The 18517-nt window shown below is 43.1% G+C and overlaps 1 protein-coding gene across 3 annotated transcripts in view; it reads right to left on the minus strand.

Moving 5' to 3' along the window:
• FHOD3 (formin homology 2 domain containing 3) overlaps nt 1-18517 on the minus strand; it is a 783635-nt gene that overhangs the window by 721004 nt on the left and 44114 nt on the right. For all 3 annotated transcript variants that reach the window (XM_019520693.1, XM_019520685.1, XM_019520696.1), the window contains exon 2: nt 8759-8865. In XM_019520693.1, coding sequence (XP_019376238.1) covers nt 8759-8865 — 107 coding nt within the window. The remainder of the gene's footprint in view (nt 1-8758; nt 8866-18517) is intronic.

Genomic DNA, 18517 nt, shown 5'->3' on the forward strand with positions numbered 1-18517 from the left:
TATCTGGGGAAAAAAAGGGGGAAAAAAATCTCTGTTTTTTTTCATAAAAAAAAAAAAAAAAAAAAAAAATCAAACACCAAAGTGTATAGATATTTAGAATTTATTTTATTATGCTGACAGAGGCACTCGTAGGCTTCACCTTCCTTTAAAATTGTAAATATATCAATAAATCATTTGACACCTGTGCTGGTCCCAGAATTATAAAAAGCTGCCCTTGCGAGCAGCTCAGGGCTACTTGCCCTCAGGAGCTTCTGAGACCCAGCCAGTTGAAATCTGGGGATGCTTGCCCCTTGTCCCAGCTGGACTGCTGAAGCAACCCTAACCCTGAGTAGCCCCTGCACCCTCTACCCACTGTAGCAGTCTGGCAGCGAGGACTGCTGCCTGGCTGTGACCTGCTGCCACCTGTGACAGCATCTGCCCCCTTGGACCTGCAGCACGTGCTCACCTATCTAGACACAGCCCGGGTCTTCAGGTTACAATATATTAAACAAGTGTCCACTTCTGGATCTTTTGCTTCAGTAGAAGGACCCAGTGCCTAGTTCTACACTACAACTATTTCAAGAAGAAACGCATTGAAAAATGCCTAATTCCAGTTTAATTTACACTCATGCAAAAAAGTCTGACCAGCAGCTACAGCAGCAGCAAAATCTGCAGAATCTGAAAGACAATACTGCACAGGTTCACGGGTTTCTTCACAGCCCAAGGCAATCATTCTTTTAAATAAAAGTTTAGATTGTGCAGCAATTGATGGCACTTACCCAGAAAAGACTTTTACTATGTTCAGTGCATTCAAGTGGTTTATTATCAAACACTAAGTATGCATTTTCACGATTTGTTTAAAAAAATACTGTTGACTATGGATTAAAATCTTCACAGTTCACTAACAAATTGAATATAACTTCATTACCATTTTTTTCCTCAGGAAAAAGTAATACGCCTTTCCTTTTTCTATACCCCCACCTAATTTGTTTCGAAAGCCCAAATCAGTGCTGTGTGCTGAACTGAAGTAAAGCAAAATAAGAAATCCATAAAACTGAACTGCAAAACTAGACTCTACTTTCTCGCCTTTTTAATCCCCTCTAGTCATCACTCTCATCAGCTCAAAGATTTTTGTTTGTTTGTTTTTCGTGGAAGTTTGACTGTGGTAAAAAAGGCTGCTTTGTGGTTTTGCATAAAGCTTGGAAGATAAGCAGCCTGCCTCATAATCAGTAAGGAGGTCATAGCTCAGGGGCTCACATCAAGAATGTCCTGTACACCCAGTTCCTAAACAAAACAAAAAACAAAACAAAAAAAAAATCAGGGTGGTAGATGGTAAGGCTGTGCAAAATTTTGCCGAGTGTTTCGTTTCGAAGCTGTTTTGACGCATTTAGAACTAAAAGCAGCAAAATCGAAATGTAACAAAAAGCTTTGAAACGAAATGAGGGCACTCAAAATGTTTTAAGTTTCAAAGCACCCCGGCGGTGGGAGGCAGGGGAGAGCCAGGGTTGTGCTCGAAGTGGCTTTGCAGCCCCATGGAGCTCAGCACGGTGCCAGGCTGGCAGCGGAAGGTGGGGAGAACCAGGGCTGCACTCCGAGCTGCTCCACCAGCCGCATGAAGCTCAGCCTGGTGACAGAAGGCAGAGAGAGCCTGGGCTGTGCTCTGCCTCCCACCAACTGGCTGAGCTCTGTGGGGCTGTGGAGCTGCTCGGAGCGCAGCCCTGGCTCTCCCCTGTCTCCTGCCACTGGGCCACATGACAGGAGGCTGCTGCTGCTTCCTGGGGCCAGCAACAGCACCAGTCTTGCCCCGTGCTGGGTGAGGGCTGCGCCCAGTGCCTGTCCCAGGTGGCGGCAGCAGCCTCCTGTCATCCAGTGCAGATCCAGGGGCCCACACCCCCGGGGGGAGTCCAGCACAGCCCCACAGCCCTCCCAGGGGTGTGGGCCCCCAGATCTGGCAGCCAGATGACAGAAGACTTCTGCTGCTGGCAAGTGTCTCAAGTTTTGCTTTTTCAAGTTTAAGGTGCAGTTTCCAAGAAACCTCTGCATCTATCTCTTTGAAACTTGGAAGGCTTCATGCCCTCAGAAGGCCCTACCGTCCTTGCAATTGTAATTCAAATCAGGCAAGAAATGACAATGTTTTAGGCATTTTCATGATTCCCCATTATAGCCTATGGGTGAAATGTCGAAACATGTCAAAACAGCAAAATAGTTTTGATGAAACAGTACAGAACAGTGGTTTGAAATGAAACGAAATGATGAAATGAAACACTGTCCCTTCAAAATGGTGAAATGGATGTTGAAACGAAATGATGGTGTTTCACATAGCCCTAGTAGATGGGTCCTGAGGTAGCTTTAAATTAGACAACCAAGGGCTTTGAAGAGTAGGACCAGGATTCTTAAATGAACCTGACCAGTACCACAGGGAATCAGTGGAAGGTAAAATGTGGTTTCTTCTGCTAGAGCTGCCAGACATGCAATGAAGATATCTGTACAGTAAATTTGACCTGTCTACAATGTGTGAAAGAGAGGTGCAAAAGTGGACATAGTAGACAAAATCCAAACAGTTTCCTCACACTTGAAAGGAAATGTTCATATTTGATCAATATTTCACCTTCAGGGAAACCTGAAGTCCCTCATTCACATGGACTCACTCAAAGGCTGATTACATATATGACTGTGCTTCAAAAGGATGGGACTTGGATTCCAAAGTGGAATTCAACCAACATATTAAAAGCCTCAGAGGCAACAGGAAGTCAACTGGTCAAACTGTCAGCTCTTTACAGTAAAGCAATCATGTATTATCAGCCCCAGGGGCCTAGTAGAATCCACACTAAGTTAGCACAAGGGTGTCAAACTCAGCTTGTACCCCGGGCTGGATCTAGACTGTACGACTCCTTGAAAGCCAGATCCAGCCTAGGGCATAAGGAAACAGCAGCGCTGCAACCGTGGCTTCAACCTGGAGTACACGATGGTGGCAGCAACAACAGCAAAGCATGCAGAAGTGGCAGCAGTGATGACAGCACCAGCTCCAACCTGGAGCATACAGTGGCACCAGCAGCAGAGCATGGACCTCTTGATGCCACATGCCCTGTGCTAGGGAGACAGAGACACAGCAACGGCAACAGGTGAAGTGGCCAAAGGCTACATCAAGCTTCATTCACCTCCTGCTGCTGATTGCCATGAACACTGGGACCCAAGGATCCTGGATTCTGCAGCAGGCCATTCCCACAGTTACGCCCCCTGACTTCCCATGGCCTGTTGGTATGTTTGACATCCCTGAGTTACAGGAAAGTAGTGAGCTCTGGAAAGGAATCAGTGAGATGGCAACTGTGCCTACTGGGACCACATGAAAGGCAGAGGGAAAAAAAATACTCTGAGAGGCACAAAAGATGGCAAGTTGGTCCCTGTTGCTCTATCTTTCCCATCCTCTGTCTCAGTAGGAGTTGCAGCCAGTGGAAACCCTAAGCTATCACTACTACTATGAATGCTAGATTGGTGACTAGTAAAACTGCAGTCATCTTCAATCTTATTCAGGATGCAGTTGTCAACCTTGCATGTATCACTGAGAACTCGCTGAATAAGGCCTCCAGGATGGTGTTTTCCCAGATGATTCCAGATGGATACTTGGTGTTGCATCAGCCTAGGACTGGAGCTCATGAGGGCACAGTGGCTATGGCCTTTGAGAAAAAGTTACAGAAGTTAGCCATTGCCAAACCTGCCCAACATGGGGTGCATCTACATTGTGCTCATGACCGAGGAGAGACTAGGGATTTAGGTGGTGTATTAACCAGCCTGCCGCATAGTGCTTAGGTTGCCCAACAGCTCCAGGCATATCTGGATGCCACTGGATTCCTGGACCCTTGTCAGTCTCACTTCCATCCTGGACACAGCCTGCAATCATGACCGTGGTCAATGATCTTTGCCTCAAGGCTGACATGAGAAACTACTGAGTTTACTACATCTTTCAGTAGCCTTTGATACAGCTGACCATGAGATGCTGTGAAGAAGTGTTTACATAACCTGGTGGGTGTTTAGAGGACTATTTTAATAATTAATGTGACCTGGTGGGTAATTAAAGGACTACTGGTTCTGCTCTTTTCTAGCAAGGAAGTTCCAGAGGGTGGTGATTGGAAAGTGCTTATATCTTTCCCTTGTGACTTTTTCTGTGGGGTCCTCCAGGGCTCTAACCTGTCACCCCACTTGCTCAAAGTGTATACGAGACTGCTGGGTGAGACTGTGGAAGTATGGAGTGAGCTGCCATCACTATTATAATACCCAGCTCTACCTCTCTTCCTCATCTGACCTGTCACCACAGTCTCAGTCCTTTCCAAGTACCTGGCTACAGTTGGGGACTGACTGAAGGTGAACTAAGTTGGGGGCACCAGCCCTACCAATAGCATCAGTGTTCCCTATCGGGAGGGCACCGGCCCCATCAGGGGGAGCATGTGCACCCCCTACCAGTCGCCTATGCTGAAACTGAATCCAAACAAAAGAGAAGTGATGGTGGTGGGCAGACTGTGTGACCTGGAAAAGGGGAATTGGAACACTTATTATTTATGGGATTTTGTCTTCCTTATTACTCACATACACAGCCTTAGGGTGCTCCTGGATCCCTTGCCGCACCTGGATCATCAGGTGGCAGCAGTGGCTAAGAGTGCCTTTCCCCAACTCCCTCTGGTGATAGACAAGGCTGAGACCCTTTCTTTCAGATTTAGACCTGGCCACCATCATCTATGCGTTTGTCACCTCAAGGCTAAACTACTGCAGCGTGGTCTATATGGGGCTGCCTTTGAAGACTGTATGGAAGCTGAAGATCATGCAGAATGCAGCAGCTCACCTTCTGACAGGGATGGGCTGCCAGGAGCATATAGCTCCACCACTCCAGAGTCTTCACTCCCAATAGCTTTTCTGGGAACAATTCAAGGTGCTGGTTTTCACCTATAAACCTCTAAACAGCCTGGGCCCTTTATATCTAAGGGACCTCCTTCTGCCTTCCACCCCTTGGAACAGCCAAAGACAACCTCTTGCAAGTGTTACCAAAGCACCGAGTCCACTTGGCAAGAACACTTGGGAGGTTTTTCTCAATTGTCAATCTCCAACTCTGGAGCTCTCCTCTTCCTAAGACCTGCCAGAGCCTGAACATCTTTTGTAAGCACTGCAAAACCTTCCTATTTGGACAGGCATTTAAAGAAAAAAAAATTAGGCTAGGATACTGTTTAATGGATTTGTGCTTGGGAAAGCACCTACCCACTACCACTTCTCCCCATGGAAGTGAATGCTATCGTATGCCATTGAAACCCCATTTCCACCAGCTGGAACAAATGTCTCTGCAGGTTGAACGCAGGTTGCCGATTCCTGTCCTAAGGCATTGTGCCATTTTTGCTATGTTACCATGTTTCAGAGTGATGATTTTCTCTGATGGACCATGCAGTTGTGCTTGAATGAGTTTCCATTCTTTTCTCCACACAAGCACATATTTAACAATGACAGTGACTCACAAACAAGTAGGGGTTTTGTCTGCTTCAAGTACCAAATTCAACTGTAACCAATCACCCCACCCATAATAACAAGGGGCTCACACCATACCTGACCAGGATCCATGCTGACCACAGAAGCTGACAATGCAAGAACAAGAGGAGTGTGCTTTTCCACAAGCAATGAGTGCTTTCCACCGAAAAGACATATTCATACTTCTCACTTTCTTTCACAAACACCTAATGTGTAACCCACAACTGCAGGAGAATATTGAACAAACAAGGAACGTTATCTGGGGTCTGATCTGATTTAGTATAACATTAAAATACAATCACATGCCAGGACCTGACAAGTAAGTATTTCAATAGCAAAGAATAATACAGAAAATAGGTTTAATGGAGGTGACTACAACCGCACGGAAATTGAGAAAAAAAATGTATATTAGAGTAGAAAAATGTAAAGAACTCAACTGCACTAATAAATTAGTGTAATTCACCCTAGAAGATAGAACTTTGAATTTAGTCCTAAGTAAAAGTATACAAATAGGTCTTTAATTGATTCCACAGGATCACCCTTCAGAGATTCACAGATGATATCTCCCAATTCCTGTGATGGTGGCATGTAGGTGCCCACAGGTAGTAACAGAATTGCACCTACACATTAGTTGGATAACTCAGAATCGGTTGCAAGCCAAACTTTGTTTACTAGGTGAAACAGAATTCTGCCTTTGGAGTGAAATCAGACTCCTGTGATATAGCTGTCTCTCACATCACAGTCTCCCTGATGAACTCACTCACAGGAGCTGACATGAGCTGAAAAATCACTTGCATAGTCCCAGACAGTCAAATTCTATTCCTGTTTACACCACTGTGGATCTGGAGTATGATCTTTGAAGTTTCTGAAACAAGCTTCAGGTGGTGTAAATTAGCATACCTTCACTGAAACCAACTGTACATTTGGCCCATTGTATCATAGCTTAAAAAATGAATCACTTTCACAGTCTCACTGGACTGCAGGATAGTCCCATAATGTTTCCTTTAAAATGCTAATAAATAATACTTTGTATTCAGATGGCACCTTCTGTCCAAGGACATGAGTATGCTTTACACAGACAAATTTATTTAGTCTCTATATTCCTTTGAGGGAGATGCGTATTCTCTCTTTTTCTAAGCAAGAAAAGTAGTAATAAAAGGTCAGTGCCTACCAGAAGTTGGGGAGTACAGCACACAGAGAATAGAATGTTAGGTGGATGCCCTGTAGTGCCTAGCAATTGATAAACAATTTAGCTATGTAACACAAGCTACTGCAATACAACTACATTTCTAGATCACAGTATACATATGTCTTTAGTGGACTTTTTTTTCAGAATGTTTCCCCCAATACAGACACTTCTGTGAGAAATAAAATCATAATGCAGTAGGAATTTATTGCATTGTTTTAATTGGCCCCAAAGGAGTGAGAAGCAAAATGAAACAGAGGTTATTTTTCAATCCCAAATTTGGCATAAAAGGCAATTACGAGGCCTTGTAACTGCCAACCTGCTAAAATTGGTGCCAGATAACAACAGCAACGGAGTTAAAAGTACAAAAGAGAAGTCAACATTAAGGATAGAAAGTTGGGAAAATCTGACCTCACAACTCACACACATGTATGACAATTACAGCGAGACCCTGAAAATGTCATGCTCTTCCTTAAACAGGAAGGGGGCGGGGTTGAGTTTTTTTATTAAATTCCAACATGCAGTAGAACTACAACCCTTTCATTTAGGCAGTTATCATCGCAGGATAAAGTACAACGGGGCTAAGAAAGAAATTTGTCTGATTTTGAACAGCAAATTAATTTTCTCATATCTTTCAGTCACACAAGAAATTCAATATGATTTTTAGTGCTCACTATATTTCAGTGGGACACATTTATCATTCAGATTTGTCTTACATTATTATTTGAACAGTGCCAAAGGAACTGCTTAATAAGACCAAATTAGTTTCAAATTAAATTGTTACTGGTCATTTACACAGAGACAGACATTTCTCTACAAACTGTTGAGTGGGCATACCATCCAAAAGTACATTACTTATTTTAATTAATCAAGAAACAAAAGATATGGGTGATGTTGGCAACTTCATCAACTAAGTGACTTTTGATTTTTTCACAGAAACAGAAATTCAGAGTAGAAAAGAGCAGAACATTTTGTATAGTAGGACACTGTATCAAAGTAAAATGAGACCACTTTCTCAAAATGATAAAGGGAACCTGTTTGTTTAAAGATATGGCTATATGACCTAATTTGATTCATTTCTAATAATTATTCCTTTATCTTTCAAAAATGGCCTGGCATTTTTAATACATATGCATTTTTATATGCACTTCCATGTCTGTCTAAATGTTCTTTCTGTTACTCCCATACCCTCGCAATTTCACAGCTTACAAGATCATCAAATATCCCACTTTATACTGATTAGAATGCTTCCATGTTTATTGAAGACCTCCAGTCTTCAACTGACTTTTGTTGCTTTTTGTATGGTCAAGAAAGGTTAGACCAGTTTGTAGTCAGTTCATTTATCTGAGTAACAAATAGTAGGCAAAAAAGGTAATGTCTATCATCGACAGTACCACATCAAGATAAAAAACTGCCCTTCATGGCAAACATCCAATCCAATAAGTTAACAGGGATGCACAAATGCAGTACAGAAAGACAATATTTGGCATGGATTGTTCATTATAATACCAGGGAGAAAAAAGCCCTAATGAAAGCTATGTTAAACAATTACCCAAAGGCCCAGTGACAATCAATTTGATGCCAAACTTTATGTATTTATTGATGTATTATTATAGCTGATTATAGCTAAGATTCTGTGTTCTCAAACTGTAAAGAATTGGTAACAGGTATATAGCAGTTATGATGGTAGACAATGTTGTAACCAAGGTTGTCTCCCAAAGAGAGTATCGATAATGCTGAATTACACATACCACGACCCCACCATAGAGTTCTAACAAAGTACAGAAATGACTTTTTCTTTTTTAATATTACTCCTGAAACATTTCAAACACCTAAGTGGCACTTTCTAAAGAAGACACAAATGTTACCAATGATAGAGAACAAACTCATTATCCCTGGAAAGGGATTTGGAGGCAGGTGCTTTTGAGTACTTTATAAATAAATAAATAAAGGGAAAAGACAGCTTTTAGTCTTTTCTGCATTTCAGATCTTGTCTCAGAGCACTAGACTACGTATCCACATCTCTATCATCTCAATATTATGTGATAAGTGTGCTTGCCTACTGAAATTTGATAATATTCTACTTACCCAGCATCTTCTTGGAAGCCTTCCAATTCATCCCTTTGTTCTGTTAAAGTGGATTCTAAATCCAGATAGGTACCATTATGGGACAACTGAAGAGTGCAGTCATCAAGCTGTAAAACAAAATTCAAAACATGACATTCTTTGTGATCATAATCTCCAAGATGCTGCCTTTCCTTCACATTATTTCCCATGTTTTTAAACCAGAAGAGGAAGAAACATGGTCTTAGTTAATCACTTATTTTTAACTTCTCCACCAAACACCAGGCTTCACAATACACCCACTGTCCTTTCAACAAAGCAGGATAAAGAGTCACTCTGACTTGAACACCAATATCAATACATAATTTCCTGCAGGAGTCACTTAAGAGATGACATTTTCCACCTTACCTTGGAACACCTATGGCTCAAAAGCTTGGCCAAAAGAGAAGCAGCAGAGCCCTTTACATGTGTAGCTCTTCCAAGATGCACTGCTAATCCTTAGCCAGTCAGTGGCTAGGGAAAGCCCACAGCCTGACCCTGGAATGACTGGTGAGTAACTTGAATGAGCTGTGATTAACTTAAATATATGCAGCATTATCCCAAAAAAACTGTTAGCACATTTTATCTTGTATACTTTACAAGTATACAAGATAGGCAGGACAATGGACTGGTACTTCAGTAGGATTCAGGACAAAAGGTTTTCTTTCAGGAGAAATGTTGAGTCTATTTACACCTTCACTGTCATATACACTCATACTTGCAGCTAAAGCCCTCAGAGACTCATGTTTCCAACTTATGTCAGGGTAACCATCTGAATCAAGAAACAAAAGCGATGTTGCAACTTCATCAACTTACATTAAGTAACTTTTGATTTTTTCAAAGTAATTGAAATGGTAAACTGTTCAACTGAACTAACATATAGATGGATTGGAAGAAAAGTTAATTCCTGTTCATTTTTCTTTGAGGGGAAAAAACCAAGTGTTTCATGAACCAAAGTCCTCTCTCTCCTTTCTTCTGGGGAGAAGACATTTAAATGGAAAGATGCACGTTAGCACTTTCTTATTCCCAATTTTAGGGATAAAAAAGCTACGCTTTAAGTACAACAAGCTGTATGTGCTATAACATTAAAGCTTGAATCTTTACGACTAAGAAGGAATATCAACCTATATAAATTTGAAATTATGTTCTTCAGAGAAAAAAGAGAAATGAGGCTAAGCACTACTCTGGGAAACTTTTTCCCACTAGTCCAACATATCAAATTAAATGCTAATTTATTCAAAGCAATGCCAAAAGGCAAACTGCTAATTAGATAAATGTTCTGTTGTCACTATGGAGATTGGCCCACAATTTCCAATTATACTGCATAATTAGGGAAAAGGAACTTTGCTTTATTAACATCTGATGACTTTAGTCTATAAAAGGCTATGATGAAAACAGGAAATGCCTGATGTGCAAGATAAAGGAAAATGGTACATTCTACCTATTCTTATTTCATCTCCATAGTTTCAGTTGAATGTAGTATTATTCTTTCGTGTCCTAAAGCATTGTACAAAGTATCTGAGAATTGAGACTGTGGTAATAGGGAACATCTTTAGATCAATATGTTAACTCTAATGCATTTTACCAAAAAAAGCTGGATCTTTTTAAAGATGGGGGGAGTGGGGAGATGAGGGGAAATAAAATTCCTCTGCAATAGGCCAGCTGCTCAGATAATATAGCGATAGACTACCTTATGAAAAAAATTAGATAGATCTTCCTCATGAAGGTGACCCCTCCTCCTTTCGCAAACAACCTTTTTCACGGGCCAAAATACGGGGACAGAAATTACCCCACGTCATTTTTAACCCCACAAATTGGGAGGTGCTTACTTCAGATTTTGTTTTTCTCCTCTCTCCTCAGTACACAGCTTTAGCAGGCTGAGGTCACGATGCATAGTAGAGCCCCCTAGTGACCTTTGTACTAGCCCCATCTAACCAGTTCCTGGGATCTCATCTTTCCTTTACCTGCCATGGTTTTGATGTTTCTTGAGAGAAAATAATTGCCAAGAAGCTGCCCAGGATCCCGGAGAACCACTTATTCCACCTCTATACCCCTCTCTCTTGGCTAGACCCAGTCTTAAGTGCTTTATGGGCAATGTCCAGGGACTCTCAAAACTCCTGTGCCTTAATGTCTCATTCACAGCCTCCAACCTCCCCTATAGCTATGCCCATGTCTCACAAGTGTTACCATTTAATTGTTTCAGTGGGCACCTAACACTAGTCCAATATCAGGCTTCCTCAGGCCTGTATTTTATTGTTGGGGCCTTAGCCCCCTGGCTTCTGCCCCTCTTCTCTAGCAGGGCCTTCTAGCCCCAGTCCACCATGATAAACCTAAAAGAATAATACTACATTCAACTGAAGCTCCAGCCCTTTTCTCATTTCCTCTGGCTCTCTGGCCCATCTCTGGGCTCTTCAGCCCTGTCTCTGCCCTGCTCTGGGCCTGCACTCTGCCCCTTCCAGGGCTCTACTGGGACCTCCTCCTCCCTGATAGTCCAAAACCCAAACCACCAATCACAAAAACAACTAATCAGACTCATGCCTCAACCTAAACATACACCTGCCCTCAGCTCTTAAATGCTATATAACAAAAATAGGTACTCTGTCACTTTAACTTAAGCAGTCTGGCTCGGGCAATCATACAACTGAAAGAAACTGTTCTTTCACTTTAACCCAGCTATGTTCCCCCATTGGAGTAAATTAACCTTCTTCTGGGCAGCCCCAATCTGGGTTCCCTCAGCCTAGGGACAGACATTACATGTAAACCAATTTAAAGTGATCAGAAACTGGTTTCAACCTGTAACAGAACAGACATTCAGTGCACATAAACCAGTCTGAAAATGTCTCAAACCGGTTCAAGATAAACCTGGTTGAATGTAGTATCAGACTTAACTGATTTGGGTCAAACCGATTTCTGGAACTTCTGTCCCAGACCCTTTCCTGGTTTAACTTAACTTAACCCAGATGGTGGGGCTCTCTGCACCAGAAATAGGGTGGCCCCACCCCTCTGCTCCTTAGCTGGACTGCCAGCAGAGACAGCAAGCGCAGCAGCATCTGAGCATCTGCCTGGCTTCCCCTGTGCCACATCCCCATCCCTGCTCAAGCAGAGATTTCCCCCGCCCCAGCATGTGGTATGCTAGCTAATGCTGAGAGGTGTCTGTGTAAGGCAGACAGGACAAAGGCAGACAGGACAGTCTGCTTAGGGCTTTTTGGAGCTAATCAACAGGTATCTGGTAATGTCCCTCCATTCCTTCCTTGGGAAAAGTAATTTAAGAAGAGCTTGGGCTAATGAGAGGCTTTTGTTCTCTGATGGGATGATGCATGTTGGTAACAAAGCTGATAAATGCTCTGTTATCAACAAGTGGGGGGGACACCCCTCCCTAATAAAAGTGTCCTGCCAGGGCCTGGCCAAACCCTCTCCCCCAGCTCAGCACTATGGAAAGGAGTGAGGACTGCTCTAGCACCCCCCACCTTCTAGTCTGAGCCACTGCAGGCATGTGCCTGCATTTCCTCAGTCCAGAAGGGATGTCTGTGAGGTGCAGCACAAACTGGTGCTGGCACCAGTACAAACTGGTTCAGCCTAGCCAAGTTAGACTAACCTGCAAAGATTGAATCAATTCAGGCTCTGTCCATCCCTAGCCTCACTGCCCTGCTTCCAAGAGTCCAGCTACACTGCTAGGATTCCCCAGTGAGCTGCTGATCTTCTTGCCAATCTCTAATACCTCTCTGCTCTCCTGCCTCAGCACATGCTCTTATCTAGCTCCAGCTATTATTTCCCAGCCTCAGTTGTTTGCCTTTTGAGTTGATGGGTTGCCCCGCTCCCAAGGCTGCCTAATCTACAGCCTGTAGTCTTTGTCCTAACTTTCTGTTAACTCACACAGGGGTCATTCTAAAAGCCTGCTTCCTCTGGAATCACTGGCTCCCTGTTACAACAGCCTCATGGCACACTCTTTGAATATGGCTCTGACAAATACTATTGCTGCTCTCTGACTGTGTACACCTTCACAATTTGCTTCTACACCATTTTATCAAAGACATAGTATTCCCATTGCTGATAATTCACATCAAGAGTCCATAAATCTTGCTCAATTGAATCCCATAAAGATAGTCTTCCAGGAGACTGCTCTTTAGAGATCTTCTAACTAGATCTTCTTCATATGGCCACTATCCATTCCAGGCATCTATGCCCTAGTCAAGTCCCTGAGGTCTCCTCTAGCATTAAGGTAAGGTGTGATGGAATTTGATGCATGATCTGCACAGTCATGCCTCCTGCCACCCACATGTAATGAATCAGATCCCATCACACTTTATTGCTGATGCAGAGGGAGCCTGGAATCACAAGGGGTCCCCACAGCTGAGAGACCACAGTTGACACGAATTCCCAGCCACAGGGGTGCTCCAGGTATCCCCATGGCTGGGAGACCACAACTTATGTGAGCTTCCAGCCACGGTGCCCCTGGCCATACATTCAGTTAATGGAATAACAGGAACAAGCCAAAGTTATTATACATATTTTGTGAAGCAACTTTATGGCTTATTCCTCCTTTTATCATGCCATTAATTGATTGAACGTGTGCCTGAGTGACAACTTAAACCATGATTAACTGGTTAATCATGTCTTAAGTGTAACATGTAGATAGGTCCTGAGAAGAGGTTCAGGCAAACATTGGTCCTTTTCTTCACGGACTTTTTGTGACTTAATCTTAAAAGGTAAGATGACAGTGTGTTACCAAGTGAAAGTAGATGCATTAATGGATGCATTGTTTTTCAGGGACTTGAACAGGGTGAAATAGAATTGCATTTAGGCAAGTCCACTTAGTCATGCAACAGGTGGAACAGAACCTGTCTCATATTCTCTCTTACTGACCCAAAAATGAGCTTAATCCTTAGGTTAATATCCATTATAATAGTCATATGCATCTGAAACAAATCTCAGTAGTTCTTTGGCACAAAAACCTTTCTGCAGACAAAGAGTAGGCATGCCTGCTCTAAATAAGCCTTAATTTCCTGCCACCAAAGTGTTATAAGCAATTAACAGTTACACATTTTCACACTTCCGGATCTGTTGATATCACCAGCTGCTAGGTATGATTATTCAAGACTCTCTCACATCAGACACCCTATTTTTCTTGGCATGCACTCAAAATTCATAACCAAACTGTGTGTCATATCTTCTGTTTCACTTAGGATACCTTAAGAGTTGGTGCAGGCTATTTCAATTCACCATATTCTGAGACTTTCACATTAATATCATGTTTTCCTTAGCCATATGAAAGAGTACTGGAGATGTCATATCTCCCTCTGCTAATCGCATACCAATGTCAAATAGGGCACATTTTACTTTTTACTCATACTCTACTTTAGAAACACAAAAATTGTGTCATCTGAATAATTTTATTATGGATTTCAAATTCTTTCATTGCAACACAAAGATCATCTTGCAATATATTACCATGTTTTCTTAAAATCTTTGGAAACTATGTATATTTGGAAAATATTCTCATCTTTTATCATACAACTTATGATTGAAAATAATAAATCTACAGTGGATCTGTATTTTTTAAATCCACATTGATATTTCCCCTACTCTTTCATCTATATGAGGGGTAAACCTATATGAAAGTACAAAATAAAGGATTATATAGGCTAAAGAAGAGGGAGGCATAATAACAGTATGTTCTATTTCATCTCCCTTTTGCAAAAGATAATACATTTCCTTGTGGGCTTTTCCTATGACACCCATTACTATGATGTTAGCAGAAATATTAATTCATTTATCTTCAGAACACCCCAGTACAATATAGGCAGTCCTCAGACTTACAACATAATTGGTTCCTGAAAACCGCATCTTCAGTCAAAACATTGTAACTTGGAACCGATTTTCCCATAGGAAAATGTTACAAATGGGAGATTGATTCCTGAACCAAAGCCCGATACCCTATTTTCACCAAAAATAACCCAGAATTTTGTACTCAATCAATTATAGATGAGTAATATAGCTACACTGATGTATTTATATTGTAAATAGTAATCATATTGATTTGGAAGGAGTTCTTTGAGGTGACTTTGCCCAACTTTTTTGAAGGGCTCTTGGCTGGAGTCTTCTCAGGAGAGTCTTGGCTGCAGGTTTCTCTGGAGTCTTGTAGGCTTTCTTAAAAAAAAGTGTCCAAGGAAGTTTGGACAGGTGTTCTCCAGGGAGATGGGCAACACAGCGAACTTGTTCGCTGGAGTGGCATGGTGTTGGATAAAGCATTGTAAAGTTGAAACTGACGACAGAAAGTTGAAAAGGGTGTCACAGACGACTGGTAGGAGGTGCATGGGGCTGCACGTGCCCCCCAATGGGACCAATGCCCCCCGATGGCCAACACTGATGCTGTTGGTAGGACTGGTGCCCCCCCAACAAGGTCAGTGGCTTCTGCGGGTACCCCCCCCAGATTCAGGAGGCACCAGTCAGTCATGCATGGTGTGAATTTATAAACGTTGTAAGTGTGAAACACTTTAACTCAAAATGTCGCAAGTCAAGGACTACCTGTATCTGTTTGTGATGGGGGGAGGGTATTTTACAGAGAGGGAGCTAAAGTGAAAGATGATTAAGGTGAAAATGATCCACTGTTGTTGGCTGACCAATTTGAGACACTTAAGACCTCAGTTTTAAGAGATCTTATCATTATAATATTCTATTCAAAATACAGCTTGCATTGATTTAAATGGTTGCTGTGATGGTTCAGCAATTCAAAATCACACCCCAGGCTCAGAAGTATCCCATAATTAGTGACCACCTAAAGGATGATCTCTGAGGCTTGCAAACATCACATACCAACTATGTGGCAGGCACACAATTAGAACCCAGTTCCCATCATTCAGACACCCTGAACAGGTCTTTTCCTTTCCTGAAATCCCCTCTTCATTGGCTACAGTTTCCAACACCTGCAACTTGAGGCAGGGGTCCTGTGGACAAGGGTCTCCATCATTGCTCATTCTTGATATCTTCAGAGCAGACTGACCCTGTATACTTAACGGGGTTAACAATATATACCTAATGACTGGATCTTAATGCGTATGCACAAGCAGGACAAATTAAAATTGCACAAGCAACACTAATTTTTGGAATAACCTAAATTCTGAGTGTTTGACATTGCAACCTAAATATTATTCTTTAAACATTTTTTGTGGGTAAGCTTCTTGGTTTGTGATAACAGGAAATTTGAACAAACAGGAATTCAGTAATGACATTATATTGATATTCACATGCGTATGGGTCATCAGCAAGGTCATAATCTTGAGAGCCATCATACAGAGTAACAAACAGCAGTATCAGATTGTTATCTTCTGTGTGGACTAGCACTAGAGATGGATGAGACGCTTTGCCCGTAGGTTCCATAGGTACTTGCTTTTATCACAGTGTAGCAGGGTGGGGTCCCTAGGAGTGGCCGTGTTACCCCTAGGCTCCTTAACTGTGCCAGTCTTGCCCTACAGGTACCCTCTATCTTTGTCTGCGCCCCTCAGCACCGGGCTCTCCGCAGCCCTTGTCTCTGCGCCCCTTGACGCTGGGCTCTGTGCCCCCAAATGCTGTGCCCTCTCTGGCGCCTGGGTCCCCACGCTGCAGTGGGCCCCCCATGGGCCCCCAATGAGTCCTCCTCCTTCCCCAAATAGCCTCACCCAAACCACCGGTGTTATCAGACAGCAAACAAGCAACAGCAATCAAACACGAGCCCCTGGGCTATAACGTAACAAAGTGCAAGGCATGCTCTGCCCCTTTAAGAGTAAAACTCCTTCTCTAATACTGGGTGCCTGTAGGTGAGGGTACCTTATTGGCTCCTGGTACCCCATTAGCCCTAAGGGTAGCGTATCCAATGGCTGTTGCATCTCTGAGCCCTTCCTTCCTGAAGGCTCCTTCCCCTTCGGCTGCTGGCAGGGAACTAAACTGCCTGGTCCCTCCCCGGGCAACCTCTGCCCTAATAGGAGCAGACACCTTAGTGCCCTGCGACACATGGGAATGGTAGGACTCAGGATTTCTGATTTCCAATACATACTCTGGAGAAGAGCGTGCTCTACTGTGTACAGATTCTTTTGCTATTGGTGCATACATCACTTCTTCTGCCTGGACCCTCTTACAAGTTCTTCTCCCAATTCTGTCTCTTCTCCACCTTGGCTTCTGTTCCTAGTCCCAGCCCTCATTCCTCAGGGCTTTCATTTCAGTCCTAGCCTCCTTGACCATTCAATTCCAGGTTCATCCCACCCCAACTCCCAATCTGTGTCCCTCCTCCTCTTCTTTCTCTCACCCAAAAATCACTAGTTTCTGGTCTCCAAGAATATCTTTTTTTAAAGTTATTTATTTCCTGTAGGTTTAATAAATCAGTTGTGAAAATTGCCAAAGGGAAAGCTCTAGCAACTGAAATTCTTTATTTAGACCTTTATTTATGCCTTGCCATCTACTCTAACCAAAGACTCCACGCCTATTTAATCATTTACTTTCCAACTACAAGTCTCCACTCAATAAGCATACTAATTAAGTACCAAATATTGATAGTATTGGGTCTTGTGACAGAGTCCCCTTTGCTCTACAAGTTGGATAGAGAACAATGCATCATACTTGACCAAGAATGTGATCACTGGATCATGACTCCAGAACTGTCATCTCATGGTAATGACCAATGATATGCAAATAGTGTCTCCATAGCCAACTGATGCTGTTCATGAATTAAGATTATAATAATTATATTGATCAAAAGTTGGATCTGTTAGAACTGTGGATCTTACCATAAAAAAATATTCATAATCCAAATATAAGAAAACCAATCATTCCACTAACACTGCATTAGGTCAGGGATGATAACCTCAAGCAGCCACCTGGGCCAGACATGGATTGCAAAGCTCCTCACAAGCTGGATCCAGACCACAAGGAGCCTTGAGCTAGATCCAGATCTTGCATCAGCAGGCTTAGTGGTGAAACGGAAGTTAAAACAACAACCCTTCCTCTATGCCTCCTTGTCGCCAGTGCACACCCCCAATGAAGCTCCATACCCACAAAAAGCGCAGTGTCCCTTGCCCTTACTCACCCCACCTCCCACTTCCGTGCCCTTTTAGGATCCCCAGGGTCAGGTGAAGGGACACCTTGGGCTGGATTCAGTCTCATCTTTGACACCTGGGCTTTAGGTCCATAGAACACTACCAAAAATGACAGGACTTCATCTAAACTCTCTCCAAACATGATATTCCTCACATAATTATTAGGGCTGTGTGAAGCTTCCAGTGCTGACTTGATTTGAAGGAGATTCGGCCCAATTCTGCAGCCGAATCTCCAAATCCAAATCAAACTGGGAGACCAATAAAAAAGTCAGAATCGATTTGAAGCCTCCAAATTCGGAAAAAGATTTGGAGAAAAATTCGGCAATTCGGGCAGCCCCCACTCGCTGCCACAGGAAGCTGGAGTAAGTAGGGGGCTGGGAGGGGATCGGGGGGACCCCTGCCAGGCCCCACCCCCTGCCTGCTCCCCCAGCCCCCCTGAGCACACCCCAATTGCTCTCCCATCCCCATAATGGCTGCCCTGCTCCAACCCAGCATCCTGGCTCTTAAAAAAAAGCCCCACACTCACTGGCTGTTACAGCAGCTGTTGGGGCTTTTGGGGGCTTGTGGCAGAGCCCCCCGCCCCATGCAGCACAAGGCAGTGGAGGTCAGTGAGGATCACCAACCCTGCCCCCCCCCGGCAGGAGATGCTGAGCATGGGGCTTTAAAAAAAAAAAAAAAA

This window comes from Gavialis gangeticus, unplaced genomic scaffold (assembly GCF_001723915.1).
Source record: "Gavialis gangeticus isolate Ggan-Ray unplaced genomic scaffold, GavGan_comp1, whole genome shotgun sequence".
Lineage (NCBI taxonomy): Eukaryota > Metazoa > Chordata > Crocodylia > Gavialidae > Gavialis > Gavialis gangeticus.